We start from the raw sequence: 21071 nt of genomic DNA on the forward strand, positions 1-21071 counted from the left end.
CGTGTGGCTGGCGGCGTGGGTGGGTGCGGTGACGAGTTGTCTGAGGCTGAGGTTGGCGAGGTTGTCGATCAGGGTGGCGGAGTTGGCGTTGTTGTTGTTCTCGAGGAGGAAGTTCAGGTCCCCGAGGAGGATGTAGTCCATGGAGGCGAGTGCATGGGTGCTGGCAAAGTCGGCGATGGAGTCGCTGAACGATGGAGTCGCTGAACTGAGCCCGGGGTCCTGGAGGTCTGTAGTTGAGTGTTCCTCTGAGGGTGGTGTTGGGGTCGGTGTGGATCCGGAAGTGCAGATGTTCGGCGGTGTTGAGAGTGTCCTCTGCGTGGGTGGCGACCTTGAGGGTGGACTTGTGGACGATGGCTATTCCTCCTCTGATTCCGTTGGCGCGATCCCTGCGGGTGATCTTGTAGCCGTCCGGGATGGCTATGGCGATGAGGAGTCGTTCCAGCAGGTCTCGGTCAGGCAGGCCACGTCTGGGGCGGAGGTGTCGAGCAGATCCCACAGCTCAACGGCGTGTTTGCGTGCGGAGCGGGTGTTGAGGAGTATGCAGCGGAGGTGGTTGGGTCCAGTCCTTTAAAGTTTGGTGGTTCTGTCGCAGGTGAAGCTGCAGGTGCAGCAGGAGAAGGGTCCGTGGGTCCGTTTCGGGGCTGCCTGGAAGCAGGTGTGGTTTTGGCCGGCATTGAGTGCGTGGAGGGTGCTGGTGTCGTAGTGGATTCTGGTGTCGTGGCGTTTGCGGGGTCCAGGGGTTCTGGCGCTGGGCACGGTCCAGGCGCAGACGGGCGCAGACGGGCTTGCCTTAGGCACGCCTTCGGTGCGCCAGCGGTGCGCCTGCTGCGTGGCTGCTTCGTGGTCTGCATAAGAGCGTTGATGGGAGGGAGGAGCACCTGGGTGGTGGGAGCAGGGCGGCGAATGGGCTGTCAGGGGACGGGGCCGCAGGGAGGCAGCGGCGGGAAGAGTGCGGCGAAGGTGACTGGCTCAGCAGCGGCTGGGACTGGGGGCAGGCAGAGGCAGCAAGCGGGCAGGCCAAGTCAGCTGGCAGCAGGAGACAGTGGCAGGAGACCAGGGTGAGCAGGCGGCAGCGGCGTGGGGGCGACCTAACCTGTAGGCAGAGTCAGAGGTCGCTCCCTACGCTGCTACGCATTCTCCTTAAGAGTGCTGATGGGAGAGAGGAGCAGCTGGGTGGCGGGAGCGGGGCGGCGAATGGGCTGTCAGGGGGGCGGGGCCGCAGGGAGGCAGCGGCGGGAAGAGTGCGGCGAAGGTGACCGGCTCAGCAGTGGCTGGGACCAGGGGCGCGCAGAGGCAGCAAGCGGGCAGGCCAAATCAGCTGGCAGCAGGAGACAGCAGCAGGAGACCAGGGTGAGCAGGCGGCAGCGGCGTGGGGGCGACCTAACCTGTAGGCAGGGTCAGAGGTCGCTCCCTACGCTGCTACGCATTCTCTTTAAGAGTGCTGATGGGAGGGAGGAGCAGCTGGGTGGTGGGAGCGGGGCTGCGAATGGGCTGTCAGGGGGGCGGGGCCGCAGGGAGGCAGCGGCGGGAAGAGTGCGGTGAAGGTGACTGGCTCAGCAGTGGCTGGGACCAGGAGCAGGCAGAGGCAGCAAGCGGGCAGGCCAAGTCAGCTGGCAGCAGGAGACAGCAGCAGGAGACCAGGGTGAGCAGGCGGCAGCGGCGTGGGGGTGACCTAACCTGTAGGCAGGGTCAGAGGTCGCTCATTTTGTCACTGCTGTACCGCTAGAGAGAGCAGACAGCTGCAACGAGTGGGTCAGATTATTAGACCCAGAGTGGGGCTTCCACGGCACGTGTAGTGCAAGTGCCATTTTCCTTTGGGGCATTTTGTTTTTAATGAGAAGGAAGGGGTGAGTTGCACCCTCCTGCCCCAGTGCATGACGCACAGAGCTTTTGCTGCAAGTGGCAGCGTAGTGCCCTGACATTCTGGATAGAGGGCATTTAGAGCTCAAGTGAAAGGCCAGTTGGCCTGGGGTCAGTTTCTAAGGTGATGTATGCACCTGGTCAGTGTACTGTGGTGCACTGCTTTTTATTGCATAATGTGTTTATGCTTGTGATGCCTATTGCGTAATGTGTTTATGCTTAGGAGGTTTAGGATGTTTAGGCCAAATGTGTTTTATGCCTAATTGTGATGCAGACCTAATGTGTTTATGTTACCCATGCTAATGCTGAGTACAGTATTCTGCCAGTAGTTACTGGTTGTGTTTTACATATGTACTAGTACTAGTACTTTCTAAAGGTTCTGACAGTGGCCCAATTGGCCCTGTCATCTGTATATAATCCCCTGTAAATATTGCCTAGTGCCAGTCGGCAGAGTGTACATTGTGTGATTATGATTCTAATGTGTTTTGGATGATACAAAGGCTATTTTTATATAACCTTGTGTGGACTTTCTTCTGTAGTGTGCCTAGTGTGTTGCTGCTCTGTGTGTTTTGCGCAAACGCTTTACACTTTGCCTCTGGGATAAGCCTGACTGCTCGTGCCAAGCTACCAAGAGGGTGAGCAGGGGTTATCTTCAGTATGTAACTCCCTTGCCCTGACTAGAGTGGCGGTTTCTGCCTGGCTTTGGCGCATGCCCTAGCCAACCAGAAATCTAATTTCTAACAATATATTTTTAAAATGTGAGTTCAGACACCCCAAACTCCAAATTTCTCTCTGTTCCTAATGGAGATTACACTCCCCATGTTACCCTATAGGAGAGATTATCTTTGCAATTATTAAAAACGAAATTAGCAGTATTCTACTATTACAACATGTAAAACACACCAGTGCATGCCCTACCTTTTAAATACACTGCACCATGCCCATGGGGCTGCCTTGGGCCTACCATAGGGGTGACTTACATGTAGTAAACAGGAAGTTTGGGCCTGGCAAGTGGGTGCACTTGCCAGGTCGAACTGGTAGTTTAAAACTGCACACACAGACACTGCAGTGGCAGGTCTGAGACATGTTTGCAGGGCTACTCATGTGGGTGGCACAATCAGTGCTGCAGACCCACTAGTAGAATTTGATTTACAGGCCCTGGGCACACCGGGTGCATTTAACAAGGGACTTACTAGTAAATCAAATATGCCAATCATGGATAAACCAATCACCAATACAATTTAGACAGAGAGCACTTGCACTTTAGCACTGGTCGGCAGTGGTAAAGCGCCCAGAGTCCTAAAACCAACAAATACAGGTCAGAGAAAAATAGGAGGTAGAAGGCAAAAAAGTTTGGGGATAACCTTGCAGGGCAAGGTCCATCAGTTATGCTTCTCTTCTCTTCCTCCTTCTTTCTAAATTTTCTGCCTTTCACTTAGCTCTTCAACAACTGTCACACATTAACACAGGGTATAATTCACCACACCTACTTTTACTGGACATGTTAATACAATGCCATTGTTAGAGGATACAAAACCTAAGAGATGAGGAGAGGTGTAACCTGGTGAGACTCCTGGTATTGGTAGGGGGACTACTGCACTCCAGGTTCTTATATACTGTCTCTAATCCTGTACATGTTACCTACAAATTATTAATTTCAGGCGTGTTCGTATAATAAGGCCAATGGAAGCAAAAGAGGAATACAACACCCAGATGCAATAAGCTATTACACAAAGTTTCGGGTCTAAAAAAATAAAGGGTTCTTAAAGACCTGGAGGGAGAAGGTCACCCAGCATTGCTGACTCAAATCCCTTGTACAGCAATGTAAAGCAATTGTAGAGACAGAAGTATTAATAGAACGATTATTCTTGTAGTTTGATTATTGATAGAGTGAATAGGTGAAAAAGTGATCACTTAAGGTGGACATATTAATCTTAACTGATGAGGGGCTTTTGATGATGCTGCTGGTGGATAGATACACTGTATGATATTGTACTTTGAAGGGTAACTCATTACAATTAAGTTACATTCCCACTCCATGTGGCCCCACACAAAGCAATTACGAAAATTCAGACTCAGACTAAGTCCTAGGCATTCATGACCCTCCAATCTGTTTTGGGCTAAATCGACTCCAATAGGCGGCCTTATTGATATTATAGATCTATTGTCTCCAAACAGGCTTACGCATTTTAAGATAATCCTTCACGCATGGCTACACATTATTTTCAACACCTACAAGTCCAAGGCTTGGGATTCTGTTCCTGGTGTCCTAGACCCACAACCCTTTTCTTCATAAGAGTGCATGAGCCTTATGGCAAAGTCGAGCCTGAGCACCTTCTTCTTGGAGGGTTGAGAACCTTGGATTGACATGTGTACCCACCTTTCGAACAACCTCGCCGATCATCCCGCTCCAGTTGCCAGCTGGGTCCACAGCGCCATATCTCCCATCCTTCACGACAGAGAGTGTGAAGCTGAAGCCCAGCTTCTTGGCCAGGTCGTACATCAACTCGACGCAGTACCCCTCCAATTCGTTGTCTTTAGCCATTGTGAAGGGGGGTTGCTGCAACAAAAAACCCATTAATATTAGACATGTGGACTAGATGCTCTTAATGGGCAGGGCGTTTCTGATACCGATAGCATAAACAAAACAACATCTCTTGTGGTAGATTGTCAAACTAAATGTAAGTGTTCATCATTTTACTAACACCTCCCTTTGTAGGGGACATTTTAGAGCCTCCCAATGTCTTTCAGTAGGAGAAGACAGGTCGGCATTTTTGCAGGATGCAGCAGTACCACTCAGATTACAATTAAATCAATTAAATATTGCTACATAGCACTATTATAGCCTTATAGCCTGCCGTAGCGGGCTATACCGGCTGTTAATGGCCCGCTGCAGCGTTAAAGGCCCGAGCCGAAGGCGAGGGACTTTAACAACAGCAGCGGGCCATTAACAGCGGTAAAGCCCTGCTACGAAGGGCTATAAGGCTATTAGAACATTCTGCCACTAGAGGGCAGAATGTTCTACCAAAACAAAGCCCTTCAGGGAGCGCGAGGGGATTGAAATCCCCTCAGGCTCCCTGAAGTCTTTGTTCACAGCCAGAGCTGTGAACAAAGACACATTGGAATGTTGGTGCTCCGGGCTTATACCGGCCAGTATTAGCCCGGAGCGCTCCATTGTCTTCAATGGAGCTGCCAACGTTCCAATGTTCTAAAGCCGCTTCCAATTTCCCACGAAAGTCAATTATGCGAATTTAACTTGTGTAAAACCAATCTAGTGTAAAACATGTAAGAACCTTGCAGCTTTTTGGATGAGAGGAATTGTACTATAGAAGGCTGATGTTCTTCCGGGTTTATTTTGTGTCTTCAAAGCACTTCCTGTTGTCGTTTCACCTGCAGTGCTCAGATGAACATAGTTGATACAGTTCATGTCGAGGGAGTGTCATCCCATGCTCACCAAAGGCAGAGAGAGGTGGTTAAAATGACCAAGGGTGACTACAAAGTTTTGAGGGGGTGTAACTAACGCTAGCCATAAAATATCAGAAATGGGAACCTGGGAGGTGGTGGCACTATTGTACTTGACTGTAGCTGATCTGACCCAACGCTTCCTTCTTTCATTATTCAAATATCATAGACCAAAGTTTAGGTACATTGACGTGGCAACTAATATCCCGAGTCATAGATGAGACTCATCTTATAAAATATATATTTTAAATACGAATGCTGGTTTATTCGTAAATATTAGGATCACTGAATATTGTGAACAAAATATCGTGTGGCCAGAATATCGTGTCAAAAATATAGAGGATCAAAATATCAGTCTCTATAAAACTCCAGCTTCACTGGCCTGAAGGCTGCTGCGCTGCCTTTATATGCTCGGTGGCGTAACGAAAATTGAGGGGGCCTCCTGCAAAGTACATGGAAGGGGCCACAATGCTCCGGACCAAGTCAAGAGCTCTTCAGGTCATGGGCCCCTATACCATGCTGGAGGCCCCCCCCTGGGGCAGGGGATTTGTGGGTTATTGTTATGCCACTGTATCTGCTCTGAGGATGGGTTAGTGCTGTGATCTTGTGGAATCATATTGTCTGTTGTACAACTGTGGTGGAGTATGGTAGAGCCGCCTTCTCTCTGCAGTTTCCTGCATGCCGCTAACCAGTATAAATCCACAGCAAACAGCAAACTGTTCTGGTGTGGACGCAGTTCGGAAACAACCTAGAATGACAGATCCCCCAACCCCCATCCCGAGTTGCCCGTAGCAGTATCCCCACTTTCCCCCCGCTTTTTCTTGCCACTTACCAAGATAGTTGTAACAGTCAATGTTTGCTGAGCCCTGTTTGCAGCAATCTTGTCAGCCTACAAGCAGAAGAAATATTTAAAAGTGGCAGATTTAATTGATGAGAAGCACCACAAATAGTCAACATTAATGTTTCTTCATCAACAGTTCTAATTTAATGTGAAAGCTTAGTTGGTCATTTTAAAATCTTATCACCAGTTCCAGTAGGACATCCATGCAATCAATTTAAGAGATAATATGTACATGCAAAGTTTAATTGCATTGAGCAATTCTCTTCCTGTCATGCGATTTATGGAGCAACAGGAAGCCCACACAAAAGAACACCAAGTCCAAGGGGCTGAAAAGGGAACTGGGTATGTACTTCAGTATGGATGTTAAGGATTTAGAAAACAGGAACTAGGATAAATAGTAGCAGAGTGCTTTACAATAAAAGGGGTATATATTCAGCTAAACATATGGAGGAGACAGAGAGATTGGGGACAACAGAGTCAGAAAGGGTGTACAGGATGTCCTCTAAAAAAGATGGACCACTCTTGAGCTGCATATTTCTGCCCCAATGTGATTCTTTAGAATTATTGGCTGTCAGACTCATCACTGTATTGCTGGATGTTGACATCTGTGTCTGCCAATCAGGTTTCATGGGATTTCGTGTAGATATTGAAGATTACAGATGAGAGGAGGGGATCCTGAATGATGCTGCTGATCACCTGATTGTGCTAAGTTTAGGAGGAGACCATTTGCATATGCATATTACATAAATCATATTTGATTAGAATGATGTCTAGGGGAGTGAAACATTTATATTCTGCTACAAGAGTTGTGTGAAATTTGCATCTGTGCAACCTGATGAAAGTGAAGTATATAACTTTCTACAAACTGAACCCAGGGTCCCTGGTTTGCGTTATTGCGTCATAATACATAGTCTACCATTAAATATCCTCTATATCCACATTGTATACTACACTAGTAGTATTCCATTGGGCATTATGACAGGCATTACCAAACATACCCAATGGTACCTTCTATCAACCTTTGAAAGAGGGAAAGCTGAGAAACATGTAGCGTAGCAAATTTACACATTTTTCACAGCATGTGTGCAGGAAAGTATGCAGTGCAACGGAGGCTCGTGTATAATTTTGAATAAAATTTTCTTGTCGAAACTTTGGGAGCATACCTCATCAGCACCACCTTTCTTTTCTTCAGCACCTGCAAAGAACGAACAGTTACTTTTGGGAGGTTCATTTCATAAAGTCTCTTATCAAAGATGTGTCACAAAGGCAGGAAAGAAAGAAAGAAAATAGTTCTAGAAGGAAGAAAGGAAAGAAAGAAAGAAAGAAAGAAAGAAAGAAAGAAAGAAAGAAAGAAAGAAAGAAAGAAAGAAAGAAAGAAAGAACGAAAGAAAGAAAGAAAGAAAGAAAAAAGAAGAATGGAAGGAAGATAGAACGGAAGAAAAACGAATGAGGAAAGAGGAAGAAAGGAAGGTTATAATGAAGGAAGGAAGTGGTGAATTTGTTAGGAAAGGGACACATCTACAAATGCAAAAAAGAGAACAAAAGAACATACAAACACAAAAAAGAGGTAGAAGTTACAAGGATGCAAAGAAAAAAATTAAAGCCAAAAGTGACAAGAAAAAGAGAAAGAGAGCACAGAACCCCTTAAAACAATGAGCTGTAAATTGCTGATGAACACTTTACTGCTTTCGCTTAAATTGGAGTGAGAATAGTAAATATCACCCCTCCAAAGTCAAACACTTTCCCTACTGTTGTACACCTTTATTTCCGACACTTTTTTGCTTTTGCTTAAATTGTAGTGTGAATAGTAAATGTAACCACTCCAAAGTACAACATTTCTCCTACTGCTGTTCAGGTTAGAGTAGGAACAGTAAATTCTAACACTGCCAAAGGCCTGCACTTCCTCTATTGTTGCATAGATTGGAGTGGGAAAAGTAATTGTAACTCCTCCAAAGTCCAACCCTTACCCTACCAATTGCTCAGAGTGGTCAAGAGTAGTAAATCTAACCCCTCCGAAGTCCCACACTTTCCCTATTGTTGCTTAGATTGGAGTGGGAATAGTAAATCTAGCACCTCCAAAGTCCAATACTTTCCCTACTGCAGCTTAGGCCCTCATTACGATGGCAGCAGGTCGAACCGCCGGACACCATCGTATTGGGCAGGTGACCAGTGACCGTCTGACAATTAGTCGGCGGTCCCACCAGCCCTATTAGTACAAGGCTGACGTACAGGTGGTCATAAAGTACCTTTTTCTAATGCTGCTTTTGCTGAGTCCCAGAAAAAGAGATGCAGTACAAGCAATAGCAGAAAAAGGCACTATAAGGCTTGTTCGCAAGCCCATTGTGCCACCGGTGCGTCACTTTTATTGATGCACCAGCAATACAATGGGAATCCCCATATTGACAAGGCCATGTAAAGTCACCCTGCGTGACTCTTCATGGCTTTGTAAATATGTTTCCCTTTCAAGCAAAACTCTGCGTGAAAGGGGCATTCCATGGGTGTTGCTGGGGGTGTTCCCACGCAACATCCATGGACTTTGATACATTCCCAGGTTTACAAAATGTTGTAAAGCTGGGAATACCTCAGAATTCTACGCCTCCCCAGGAGAGGCATATGGAGGCGCAAAGATTTTATTTTTCCTCGTTCTTTCCTCTTTCTATAAGTGCTGCATTCTGCAGCACACATAGAAAAAGAAAAATGCTTTTAAAGATTGTTTTTCTGCTTGAAGGAACACCTTCCAGCACAAAAACAATCATCCCCTCTGCGCAGGCACCCTTGCAAAATGACACAGGGGTGTCTAGGTTCGTGCACAGCTGCTGTTTGTGCACTGGCGCGGGGGGGAAGGTCAGGAATGTGTCATATCTTGTAGATACAGTGCATTCCTGCCCTTTTATTTTGATGCATGGCAACACAGCAGGAAGGCTTGCAGTGCTGCTGTGCATCGAAATATTGTAAATGAAGCTCTCTGTGCACATCCATGTGCCGGGCACCATGTGGTGCTGGGCACTCTGTGCATGGATGTGTGGGGGGTCACTGCATGTGCCCCCAGGGCCACTGAAAAGTGGCCTACGGGGGTCAGGGGTCCTGCTTGGGCCCCATAGGTCCCTTTCCGTCTGCCTTTTTCTGGTGGTGGGGCTGCCATCAAAAGATAGTCAGAAGGGGACATCTTAATCCCTAGGGCTGTGCAGGCACAGCCTCCATTGTAGACATAGGAGTCTGAAATCCACCCCGACAAGATCTTCGATCCTGTCGGAGGCAGTGGTACTACCCCACAACCTCTGCGCTCCGACTACCTGTATTGTAATACCGGGGTCGGACCGATACCCAGGTTGTTGGTGGGAGTCTGTCCGCCATTGTAAGAACCCCTTACAATGGAGAAGGAATAGTAAATCTAACAACCTCAATTCCAACACTTTTATTTATATTGATTACATTGGAGTGTATATAGTAAATGTAGCCACTCCAAAGTCCCACACTTCCCCTACTGTTGTTCAGGTTGGAGTGAGAATATTACATTCTAATGCCTCCAAAGTCCTACACTTTCACTAGTGTTGCTTAAATTGGAGTGGGAATAGTAAATCTAACCTAAGCAAAGTTCAAAACTACTCCAAGTGTTGTTTATTTTGGAGTAGGAATAGCAAACACAAACTCTCCAAACTCCTACACTTTCTTTGAGTCTTGCTGGAATAGTAATCTAAGCCCTCAAAATCCAACTCTTTCCCTACTGTTGCTCTAATTGGATTGGGAATAGCAAATCCACTCTCTCCAAAGTCTAACGCTTTCCCTGTTTTTGCCTATGCTCTTGCTGGAAATGTATTTTTGACCTTTCCAAAGTCAAACACCTTCCTAATGTTGCTCAGATTGGGTGTGAATAGTATATTTAACCCTTCAAAAGCCAAACACTTTCCTTCTTTTGCTTATGTTGGAGGGGGGATAGTAACTTAGACCCTGCTAAATTCTGAGGGGCTCATTTATGAGTCCTTGCGTCACTTTTGCGCTGCCGGTGCGTCACTTCTTGTGACGCATCAGCGGCGTAAAAACTGGACCTTGTTGCACCATATTTACAAAGTGACGCATCTAGGTAGATGCGTCACTTTGTAAACTCCTGCGCTACATTATACCTGCGTCAGGTATAATGTATGCAGGGTGGGAGTTCCCACGTAAGTAAGCTTCGTAGAAGTAACGCAGTGAAATCAACGAGATTTCACTGCGCCACTTCTAGGGTGCAAATGCGTCAATATCTTGCGCCTGCCTCACAGCAGGCGTAAGACTGACGCAGGCCCATTCACATGGGGCTTGCCCCATGTGAAAGGACACATTGCTGGAGTTGCGTCATTTTTGTGACACACTCCAGCAATGCGTCACTTTTGCGCTTACAGATACGTCAGAAATACTGACGTATCTGTGACTCCTTGCGACATGATGCGTCATACCGTAAATATGATGCATCATTGGAGTCGCAGGGAGGGCGCAGTGAAAAGTGACGCATTACTGTTTTCACGCAGTGATGCGTCACTTTTCATAAATGAGGTCCCACATTTCCACAACTCTTGTTCAGAGCAGAGCACAAAGTATAACTAACCCCTTCAGATTAACACTTTCCCAACTGCTGTTTATGTTGAAGTGGGAATGGTAAACACAACCTCTCCAAAGTCTAACACTCCTGATTTTGCTTACATTCGTGTGGTACTAGTGAATGGGACCCCTGTAATGTCCAACCCCTTCTCTACTGTTATATAAGTGGGAATAGGTATAGTAAATTTGACTTTTTTTTAAATCAAACGTTTGCCTAGTATTATTTATTTAGGATTGTTAATATTTTTTTTTTTTTTTTATAACAAATGTAAATTTCTTTTTTATTATTTGTAAAATGAAATAATTTGTATTTTCTTCTATTTTTATTTTGTTGGTCTTATATTGTTTTTTAATAATATATTTATTCAATCGATCAAAAATATGATCATTCACATTTCAAATACAGTACATTATCATTAAGAACAATAATTCGATATATGTTTTAGTAATGATTGTTATTTTTTACGTTAAATATTATTAATAATATTATTGTGTTTTATTTGTTATTTATATTTTGTTTTATTTTTTTAATGTTTATGCTTCCCTATTTTATGACAGTATTCTGGTCCCCAATATTTTTACAGTTTACATACAGCGGACTTGTTATTTTGGTTCCCGATATTTTTTCTCGATAATTGTTATCTTAATATTTTTGTTCCCAATATTTGTCAGATAAGCATTTAACCGCTTCTGAGACTTCGTAAACTGTGATATGCTACTATAGAGCTTCCCTTGAGTTAATTTATTAACTGGCCATGATATTATCTTCACCATAATGTTGCTACAGAAGAAACCCCACTAACCTCGGCAGTGTCAGGTCTTGATGAGTGTTGTCAAAGTGTGTTTGACTGCACCCCGGGCAATGTGTCCCAAGATCTGTGAGTGAATGTCTTTCCTCCCTCCATGCCCCTCCAACCAACAAAGAACAACTTAACATCCCCCAGTGTCAAGCCATTGAAAACATTGGGATTGATTTACAAACATTTGTAGCACAGCAAGTGGAGAAGTGTGGCTCAATGATTAGAGCGGCAGACCCTGATGCAGAGATCTAGCCTGGGACCAGGGTTCAATCCCCCGCCTCGGCGGGTCTTAGGCTCAAAAATTCCACGGACCTGATAATTCTCGCCTCGGTGCCTATTCCAATCATGGAGTCCCACTCTGGGCAATAGCTTGCTTAATCTCCACAACAGCCCCCACAACGCTAAGGATGCCTGGCCTCCACCTTGGGGGTGCCCAGGAGTGGATGCCTCACATGGAAAGCCAGGATGGGTTCCACAGCGGTATTCGTACAAGCGCCTTGAGACCCTTGCGGGTGAGTAGTGCGCTATACAAGTATCAAATTTACAATTTAGCAAGGCAATTTGCTGCACGGCGTTGTGTGAAACGGAGATGGCAGAAATGCACCATATTTATAAAGATTTAGGGGCTTATTTACAAGCCCCTTGCGCTGCTGGTGCATCACTTTTTATTAGATAAAAAGTGATGTACTGGCGGTGCAATGGCTTGTAAATAAGGCCCCTAGTGCATTTCTTGATACCTCCGTGTGCTGGCAAACTGTGTGCTGCCTACTGCCAACTCAGGCCCCCTGTGACAGGGTGCAAGGGTGCCTGCATAACAGGCAGGATTGTTTTTGTGGAAAAAGAGACACCTTCCTGTACAAATTCAATAATTTTTCTTTTTACTATGTGTGATGCGTAATGCATCACACATAGAAAAAAGAAGTACAAGGAGAAATAAAGATATTGCTCCTTGTAATGCCTGGGTCTCAGAGGTGTGCCAATTTGAAGTTTTCCCAAGTTTAAAGCTTTTTGTAACTCAGAGAATTCCTCAAAATCCATGGGTGAATGTGTGGGAATGCCCACACTCCACCCATGCCTCCCTGCAGCAGGTGAACGTAAGGTAGCGAAATGGGATAATTTGGTTACCTTAGATTTACTAAACAATGCAAGGTGGATTTGTGTGGCTTAGTAAATCTCACTTAAGTGTTGCCTTGTGTCACCTTACGTGATGCAAGGGCGACGCAAACCCTCAGTAAATCTGGGCCACTGTGTGCAGGCTAAACATTATGGAATTAAACAATTGTACATAAACACTGAAAATTAGTCTTTTAATGCATAATGTCTCACTTGTCAGGTAGTCCCAGTAGTTTTCCCAGTCAAATGGATTTTCTCGCAGTGATCCCTTGGATTCCATAGTTCTTCTCGCGTCTCCTGGGACGAGGTGGCTGGGAGACCTCAGTCATTCCTAGGGTTTCATATACGTCCTCAACAGTGCTGATCGTGTGATTCTTAGAGGCAATTTGAGACCATAGTGCAAAAGAGGAGGACCATTTCTAAAGGGTCTGTCTCTTGAGGAGTTCCTGTGCCATTTGGAACAACGCTCATCTTTTATTGAGATTACTTTGCTGGAGGTCTTGAAACGGGAAAACCATGCTTTCCTAAAGCTGAACTCTTCCAATCGTCTTACTTCCTTAATTATTTTGTTCTGCAATTTGGAAGAGCTGGGTTTCACCAAAGTGCCTCGAGGTCAAGACACTGTACCTTCCCTTGGGGCATCCACTCTGTGTGAAATGCACAATCAGAACTACACATTGCTGTTCCTCATGTAGGATGGCCTGTAACAGGTCTGCACAGTACATATCTGAGCCTTCTTCTGCCTCCTTCATGCTAGGGATCCTGAAGTTTTCCCTGACCAACCGATTTTCCAAGTACCCACATTTTCTTTCTTATCTTGAAATTCGTGCTCTTTGCAAACAATAGCTGATGTGGAAGTCAGCATGTAGTGTCTCATGCCGGCTACATCGTCCTCATTCATTGAGACCCTCGCACCGATGGGCTAGGACTTTGACGAGATCTGCAAAGGGTGCCATCATCTCTGTTTTTAGAGCCTGAAGTTGGTAGGAAAATGTCTCAGAGAGCTTTTGGCGAAGTACTGAAAGGCATGACTTCAAGTTATTTTTGATAAGCTGGTTGTGGTTGGCCCCATTATTTGCTGCCATTTCTTATGTGGAAGCCAGTTGCTTGGGTGTTTGCCTGGGCAGAACACACATCTTTGTGTTCCCCCAGCACTCCTTTAAATCCTTTTTCTGAGCATGTCGTTTTTCCCTTTGGCATGTATTTATGATTTTGCACGCACTCAGGACAGAGCGAAGGGAGCCACGGGCTCCAGACATCTTGGTGAGGGATTTAGTGTAGGGGCATTTTCAAGGTTTTTCTACAGAAAGACCCTACCCCTTTGGACCATTAACGTCCCATACATGTTTGAGGATACAGAATATCTCATATCTTTAATTTGTTACTTAATACTTTATTTCTGCCAGGGAGGCAGAGAAGACTCTCCAGATTTGTGAATTCTATGGGAGCAGTGTACATTGTAGTATGAAGCCTTTGTATTTGTGAGAGATGCGGCAGCACTTTACTATGTTCGAATGGTCCCTGTGATTGGTAGCACTTCCATCTTTTTATGTGTTGATGAGTCCCAACTCCACTTTAATGCAGCCTCATTTTCATTCCCGGAGGCCTGTCAGGCCTCATGATGGCCAACTCTTCACCGTGACCTGCACCAGCTTATGTGGTTCATTTATTGATCGATACAGAATTACGGTAGCCTGTGCTCAGCTCCTTTGCATCCCTTTGTTATGCTGGGTAGCTGGCTGTCCTTGTAGGTCCCATTGCCACTCTGGAGAAGTGTGGGTGTCTGAAAGGGTTGGTCCATTAGGAGCTCACTCCCGAGTCGGCATCTTGTGTTGCCTCTGGCCTCGAGACTACACTTGGCAAAGGTGATGCCTTTTGCTTGACTTGCTCCAAACTGACCCTTCCCTCTCCGGTCCAACTTTAGCTACAAGGCTTTTGCTCTGTGGCTCCACTAGACAGTCTGAGACCATCCACCTATCATGACTCACCATGCAAGTATCACACACTCATTCATCCAGGAAAGAACATCACAGAATACCACAAGCGCCTACTACATTATGCCAGTCCCAAGAGCTTCCCCACCATACCCACCAGCATCATTAGCCAAAAATGTGAGAAAAGGACTAAAAACAAAACTATGAACTCAATACTTAGAAACACAAATTACTGATACCTATATCACCCCAAACATAAAAATCAACAAGATAGACCACATGATGAAACACACTTCAGCCTAAATTTACCGCAAACAACCTGCCAAAAATCCAAGAAGGTCACAGATTTTGTATGTTACATCTCTTATCTCGTTCTCGTTTACAGTAATGTCTCTATTAAGATGTAAGCCAATGACAAGAACTAACTAGCCTTTGAAGAGATCTTGCAAAGCCTCAAAAACAAAAAAAATGTACTCTTGTTTAGACTAAATTTAACTCTTCTATATCTGAATCAAACACTACACCTCCTACACCTCTCACTATACTCTTAAAGGAACACTATTTATCAGACCTGCATGGTGTAATTGCAATGCCCCTAGCCGTCTCCATATCCTCACCCCAAGACTTCCTCACCCAGTTTCCCAGTGTTGTGCCCTGCCAACCTACGCCCAGGGTGACTTCCCTCCAAAACAAATCCAGTACCGATGCCCCTTTCCCTCACCACTTCTACCCAACCTTCCAAAGCCCATTATTTTTCCCATCCAACCTCAACAGCGAAGCAGATATCAAATCACCTTGAACTCTAGGCCGTCGCTTCAAACGTATATTAATAAACACCCACTCAACCTACATTGCACACTCTTGATATCCATTACCTCTTGTGTGAATCCAATTATCACATACTTGATAATAAAGAGACATGATTCTGAGTCAATGCAACTACTTTTCCTGATGGCGTTTTCCTCCGGGACATAAAATCATACGGGCAAATAGAGAGTATAATACGGGTGGTGGGTAGCATTACCCTGTACCAGAATTACCCTGCACCGTAGTTTCCATTTCTACCTGACCATCCTTTGACTGCATACTGGTCTTAAGCTTCATTAATCACAACAGCTCCTTCATTTAAACAGTGATGGAAGTATATCTTGAAATCACCCACCACCTGCAGACCAAAGCCAACTAAAGTTTCATGGAAGAAAATAAGATTTGAGTTCACATACCAGGTGCCAGACCTGCTATGAGCCTCCTCAACAACAGCTAGGCTACAAGCTTGAAACAAGTGTAAGCCCTGACAATTTGCACTCTGATAAAAGAGAAATCGACAATACCATGTAAATTAGAGAGGGGTTTAAATGCATTACTCCCCAGATTGGTGTTGAGATAAGGGCAATCTTGAGGATATAGGTTGCAAACTATAGTGATTTGAAGGAATCGTTTATTGCAACCCTCTAAGAAATTTTGGGCAACAAGGATTCTGTCTGGAAGACAGAAGATACGTTGGATTCATATGTATATAATTGTTGTAATATTAATATTTTGATTTGTTTATTCATTTTTTTGTGTCACCATTTTGTATGTGAATGTAGATATTTGATGTATTTTTCGTTTTTTGACTAATATATGCATTTAGATAAAAAGCACCCAGATCTCAGTTCAGTGTGAGTGTTCCTTTAATAAGATAATTAGCCCTAAGAGAATAAGTTCTCCCCTGAAGGATTAATTTAGGTTTCCTCCAGGTTCTAAAATTATTTTTTCTGCTAGATTTATTCCGCCACACTATCTTTTCTTCTTTGCAAGGCAAAGGGATGGGCAGAAACTGCCCCTCATGTTCCTCACACAACCTTTTTAACCTTCACCTTCAGACTCCTAGGGGCAGATTTACAAGAAACTAACGCAGTGCGGTACTGCAAGTTAGCTTCGAAGCCCAGGGATGCCACATATTTGCAACAATATGTTGCATCTCTGTGCTTCCACCTGCACAGGCGCACAAACCGCTGCCATGCGCCGGTGCAGGCACCTTTGCACCATGGTGCAAGGATGCCTGCGTCGTGGGGAGATCGTTTTTGTGCAGGTAGAGGCACCTTCCCGCACAAAAACAATCAATTGAGGTGATTTCCTTTTCCAATGCGTGCTGTAGTATGCAGCACGCATTGAAAGAGGAAACAAACGAGGAGAAATGAAAACATTTCTCCTTGCTGCATCTCGCTATGCCACCTCTAGGATGGCGTAGCATTCTGACGCATTTCCAGATTTACGATTCCTCGTAAATCTGGAAATGCATCAGTGGACATGGGTGTTGCGTGGGAACACCCACAGCAACACCCATGTCACTCGCCTAACACGCAAAGTGTTGCGTGAAAAGGGGTGATGTTTACAAGCACAGGTAAAGTCATGCAGGGTGGCTTTTTGTGTGCTTGTAAATATCACTCAGCAGATTGCGCTGCTGGTGTGTGACGCAACGTGATGCACCGGTGGTGCAAGGGGCTTTTAAATCTGCCCCTCAATTTACAACCCGCCTTGACTTCTTCAAACCTTTGGAAACTGTTGAGGTTGACCCTTGATACAAAAGTGTTCAAGTCTCCTACAGCCCTCTCTCAGTGCCATGCTCAAATAATTCTTCCCACTATCACAATGGATACAACTAACAACAACAGCTTCTCCCTTGTTTCTGGAATCATTCCAGGTCCCCTGAAACACACCATTGTCACTGCATCTGAAACAAAACATCTTCCTACCCAGAAAGACTGGCCTACTGCTGGCATATCACCAAAATCCCCTTCCTCAACCATATAATTGAAAGGGAAGGACAAGCCTACTTCCAGAACACATGGAATTAAATCACCTCCTGTTTGGGATAAAAAGACCAAAAGTGAAGGACATCTTTCCTCCTTGCTTGGAACACAAAACTGTTCTTGCTCTTACTAACAAGTCTGCCACCTGAACACTGTCAACCACTCAAATATGTTGGAAAGGATTGGACATTAGGTAGACATTTCTAGAAATGTGCTGTAATTGAATTAATCATTTCTCACCACACATATCCAGCAAGTCAGGATCTGATCTGTGGAATCGCCCCTGTGCCCAGTGTTATGTGCCATTCCTCAAAGATCATCCCTTTGTGTGATGGTTTCAATAATTTTGCGGCCTAGTGCATAACACATTGAAAATTATAGGTACATTTAGAGAACATACACTGATGACACATAAATCCAGTTCAATCTGGATAAATGGTCCTGAGAATCCAAACAACCTTATTTTTTGCTTGGACCATCTTTTCCACCAGATGAAGGCGAGACAATCTGTGCACGAAAGGAGCACCTAGATGGAGACTTGTGACACTGAGCTTAATTCACTTACCTTTGTCTTGCCCTAAAAGCTTGGAATTGCTCAACACCATCTCCGCAAGTAAGACGAGAGTTCTCTTTGATATCAAACCCACTTCAATTCACCGAATTAACACAGTGGCAAAGGGGTGTCAATATACAGCTCTCTCTTCTTTGGAAAATCCTCCATCTTCTTCATACTGACCACAAGATTGGTCTAATGAAAGCCTTCATCCTGGAACACCTTGACTACTTTAACATTATCTACTCTGGTCTTATGAAGAATCTCATTGTCAGACTTCAAAGACTTCATAACCAGGCATCTACAACGGGCCCTAATCTTGGAACAGTCCATAAGCAAACCCACCCTTAAAGCACTAAAACTGATCAACCAACGATCCTCCAAGCAGCGGCGGCTCCTCCGCTAAGGAGGAGGAGCATTACCCCACTGCTCTCTGAACAGTGAGAAAGGAAAAATAAAATGATAATAACACAACATTATTATCATTTTACTTTTAGTACTGAGCCAGGTTAGGGTGGGGCGAGTCTTGGCTGTCATTGGAGGGAGGAGAAGTGATTGGTACACCACAAGCACGCATGATGGTTTGGCCGGCCGTCTTTGGCCGGAACAACAGACATGCGCACTTACCATTGTCCTAGCTGACTGTTGCCCAGCCGGGTGGAGAATGGTCGCAGGCACTGTTTGAGCTGCAAACCAGGCCGCTCAGACCAATCATGATGCCGCTGTCATGCTGGTGACAACAGCGTCAAGATTGTCTTTGGGGAGTCTGTGTTCTGCCGGGAGTCAGAAGAAGACAGAGGAGAGGCGGCAGCCGGCAGGTAAGTCACCTTTTCTTTTTTTCTAGCCCCCTCTTCCTGCCCACCACTACTGTTCCCTAGCAGCTGCCACATCCTCCAAGTGGATAGAACATGTGTGCAGATCGTTGTGCTTAAAGTGACCTAGGCTTGCAACATAGTCAGGCCCAATATGAACCCAAGCACAAATGTTTCAGGTCGCTTTTGAAAACTACACTATTCAAGTGTTTTTCAACTATACTCACCCCAAATTAGGGCTTGTGATTGAAGGGTATTTATTGGACATGGTAACCTACCCTATTAGATTGCACTCTAACCTTTTCCATTGGAAAGTCAATTTGCAGCGTTTAACAAAACTTCTTGGTCAAAAGAGAAATAAATATGACAGTGTACTGTGATGTGTCCCCTGCCTGCCTGTGCTCACCATAACATTGACATTTTTTGAAAATATGAAATATCTCCTTGAATGCAAGATGAAAATATTGAGAAAGAGACATACTCTATTAAATAGTTCATGCAAAAGGCATAAAGACCCTTTTCTGTCATGGTCCTCCTGGAATTTATTTGCCAAACTTGGCCCGTCTTCAATTTTCCTGCAGGGCAGTCCATCAAAACGTCTTCTAAACTTGAACAAAACCTTAACTGTTTTGTTACAAAACAGCTTTGTCCGCGCATTGCCAATCCCAGGCCCTGCTTGTGACTACTGAGAAGACGTTCTCTTCTAAACTGGGCCGCAGGGGATGTTTTCCATTTTTTTCCTTTTCTGAAGAAATGCTTCCAACCCTTTGAAACTCACAAAGCGTTTGTGTTTGTGGCTCGAGGGTCCATCACGAGGTGCCCAACCCCAGGCCTCGTTCTGGAGCCCTTTCCAGCTGATGCCCATTAAATGCCCACGAAATCACAGAAACTGCGGGCTTGAATAGACAGCCCCTGGCACTGCAGTCGGCCCTGCTGGACCCAGTGTCCATCTTTCACGCTCTGAAGTGCCTTGAATGCAGCCTGTCAAGGAAACGGGCTGGGAAAGAAAGCGGGAAACAGGTCAGATCCGTGTACAATGAAGACGCCTCATGTTGCTGGACGGGTGGGCACCAAGTCCCCCCGACCCGACTGGATGAATGACACCGAGCAAACAAAATGTACCAGGAGGCTGTTTGTGCCTTCACTCGTGGATTTAGTCCCTGTTGTAACGGGAACATTCGACAGGGATTATCACTCGACTCCAACAGAGGCCCCTGCTTTATACCTTAAATTAAAGCCCGGGCCTTTGTTGAGTCCTATTTTGCAGAAACGAGAGGGTTGCCTCTCGTTAGGGAATAGCTTTGCTTCCTATTTGGGAGTTCGGGATGTGACAAACTGGTCTAGATTCACAAAAGAAGAGAAGTCGAAAATGTAAGCACGTAGAATTATGTTAATTCTTTTTGTACATGTAACATTTTTACTGTCCTAAATATGTCATCTTTTCTACATTTGAAAACGTCAAGTTAGTGTGATTTGCCCTTTGCGACTTTTGTAAAAAAAAAATGTTTTCCCCAGGAAAAATATCCCCGTCCCAACCTCCACCCATTGAGAACCCCTTCTCCTACCTCCTTTTGAAGATGCTCTCTTCCTATTCCCATCTTGAAGCAGATTTACTGCTTTCCTGACAGGAGTAAATCTCCTACCGTTTTGGAACAGGGAATCTAACTTCAAAGGTTCGCTGGCTATCTGCAAGCTTGGAATTATTAGGATATTCACAAAATGTTTGTAGCCTCACCTACCCCGCAGAGCCGACACACCTGAGCTTCTGACAAACTGTTGGACATTTCTGTGTGGTTCATCCCATTGACAGGTGCAAATTCACAACTTTTGTACAGCTGAAAACTAGACTACTGCAATATTCAACTGGTGCAAAGTATGAAGGAATTGATTTATTGGCCTTATTGGCTTAACAATAGGAGAGCATGGCCAGAATTGTTGAAACCATGAAGAATTTTAATATCATGCACACACCAACGAACCGGCCCAACCATTAGCCAAGAGCCCAGCTACGGGATGCTAGCAATGGGTATGTGGAGACAAAATAGGTGGCCTACACAGCCACTTGAATCAAGACGAGAATGAGGGGACAGTGTAGATTAGATCTCATGAGGAGGATGCACAGTGACGTAGCTAGACCTCTTGCCGCCCGGGGCAATCCCTGAGTTTGCCGCCTGGTTCAGTTAAGGGCGTGGGTGGGGTGGGGGGGTCAATTTAATGCTTAATAACTCCATAAAATCTGTAAGTATCATTATGAGTCTGTAGAAATCTGGATGAGGACATTCCTATCGCTGGACGCACTTGGAGAGTGGTGAGTGGGTGAAGTTGG

The 21071-nt window shown here is 45.2% G+C and overlaps 1 protein-coding gene across 2 annotated transcripts in view; it reads right to left on the reverse strand.

The window, feature by feature from the left end:
* Positions 1 to 21071, reverse strand: part of LOC146868193 (glutamate receptor U1-like) — a 162138-nt gene that overhangs the window by 39926 nt on the left and 101141 nt on the right. For both annotated transcript variants that reach the window (XM_085609240.1, XM_085609246.1), the window contains exons 4-6: positions 7327 to 7358; positions 6155 to 6211; positions 4241 to 4420 (exon numbers count right to left, since the gene is read on the reverse strand). In XM_085609240.1, the coding sequence (XP_085465366.1) occupies positions 4241 to 4420; positions 6155 to 6211; positions 7327 to 7358 (269 nt within the window). The remainder of the gene's footprint in view (positions 1 to 4240; positions 4421 to 6154; positions 6212 to 7326; positions 7359 to 21071) is intronic.

The sequence above is a fragment of the Triturus cristatus genome, chromosome 1_2, assembly GCF_964204655.1.
Source record: "Triturus cristatus chromosome 1_2, aTriCri1.1, whole genome shotgun sequence".
Classification (NCBI taxonomy): domain Eukaryota; kingdom Metazoa; phylum Chordata; class Amphibia; order Caudata; family Salamandridae; genus Triturus; species Triturus cristatus.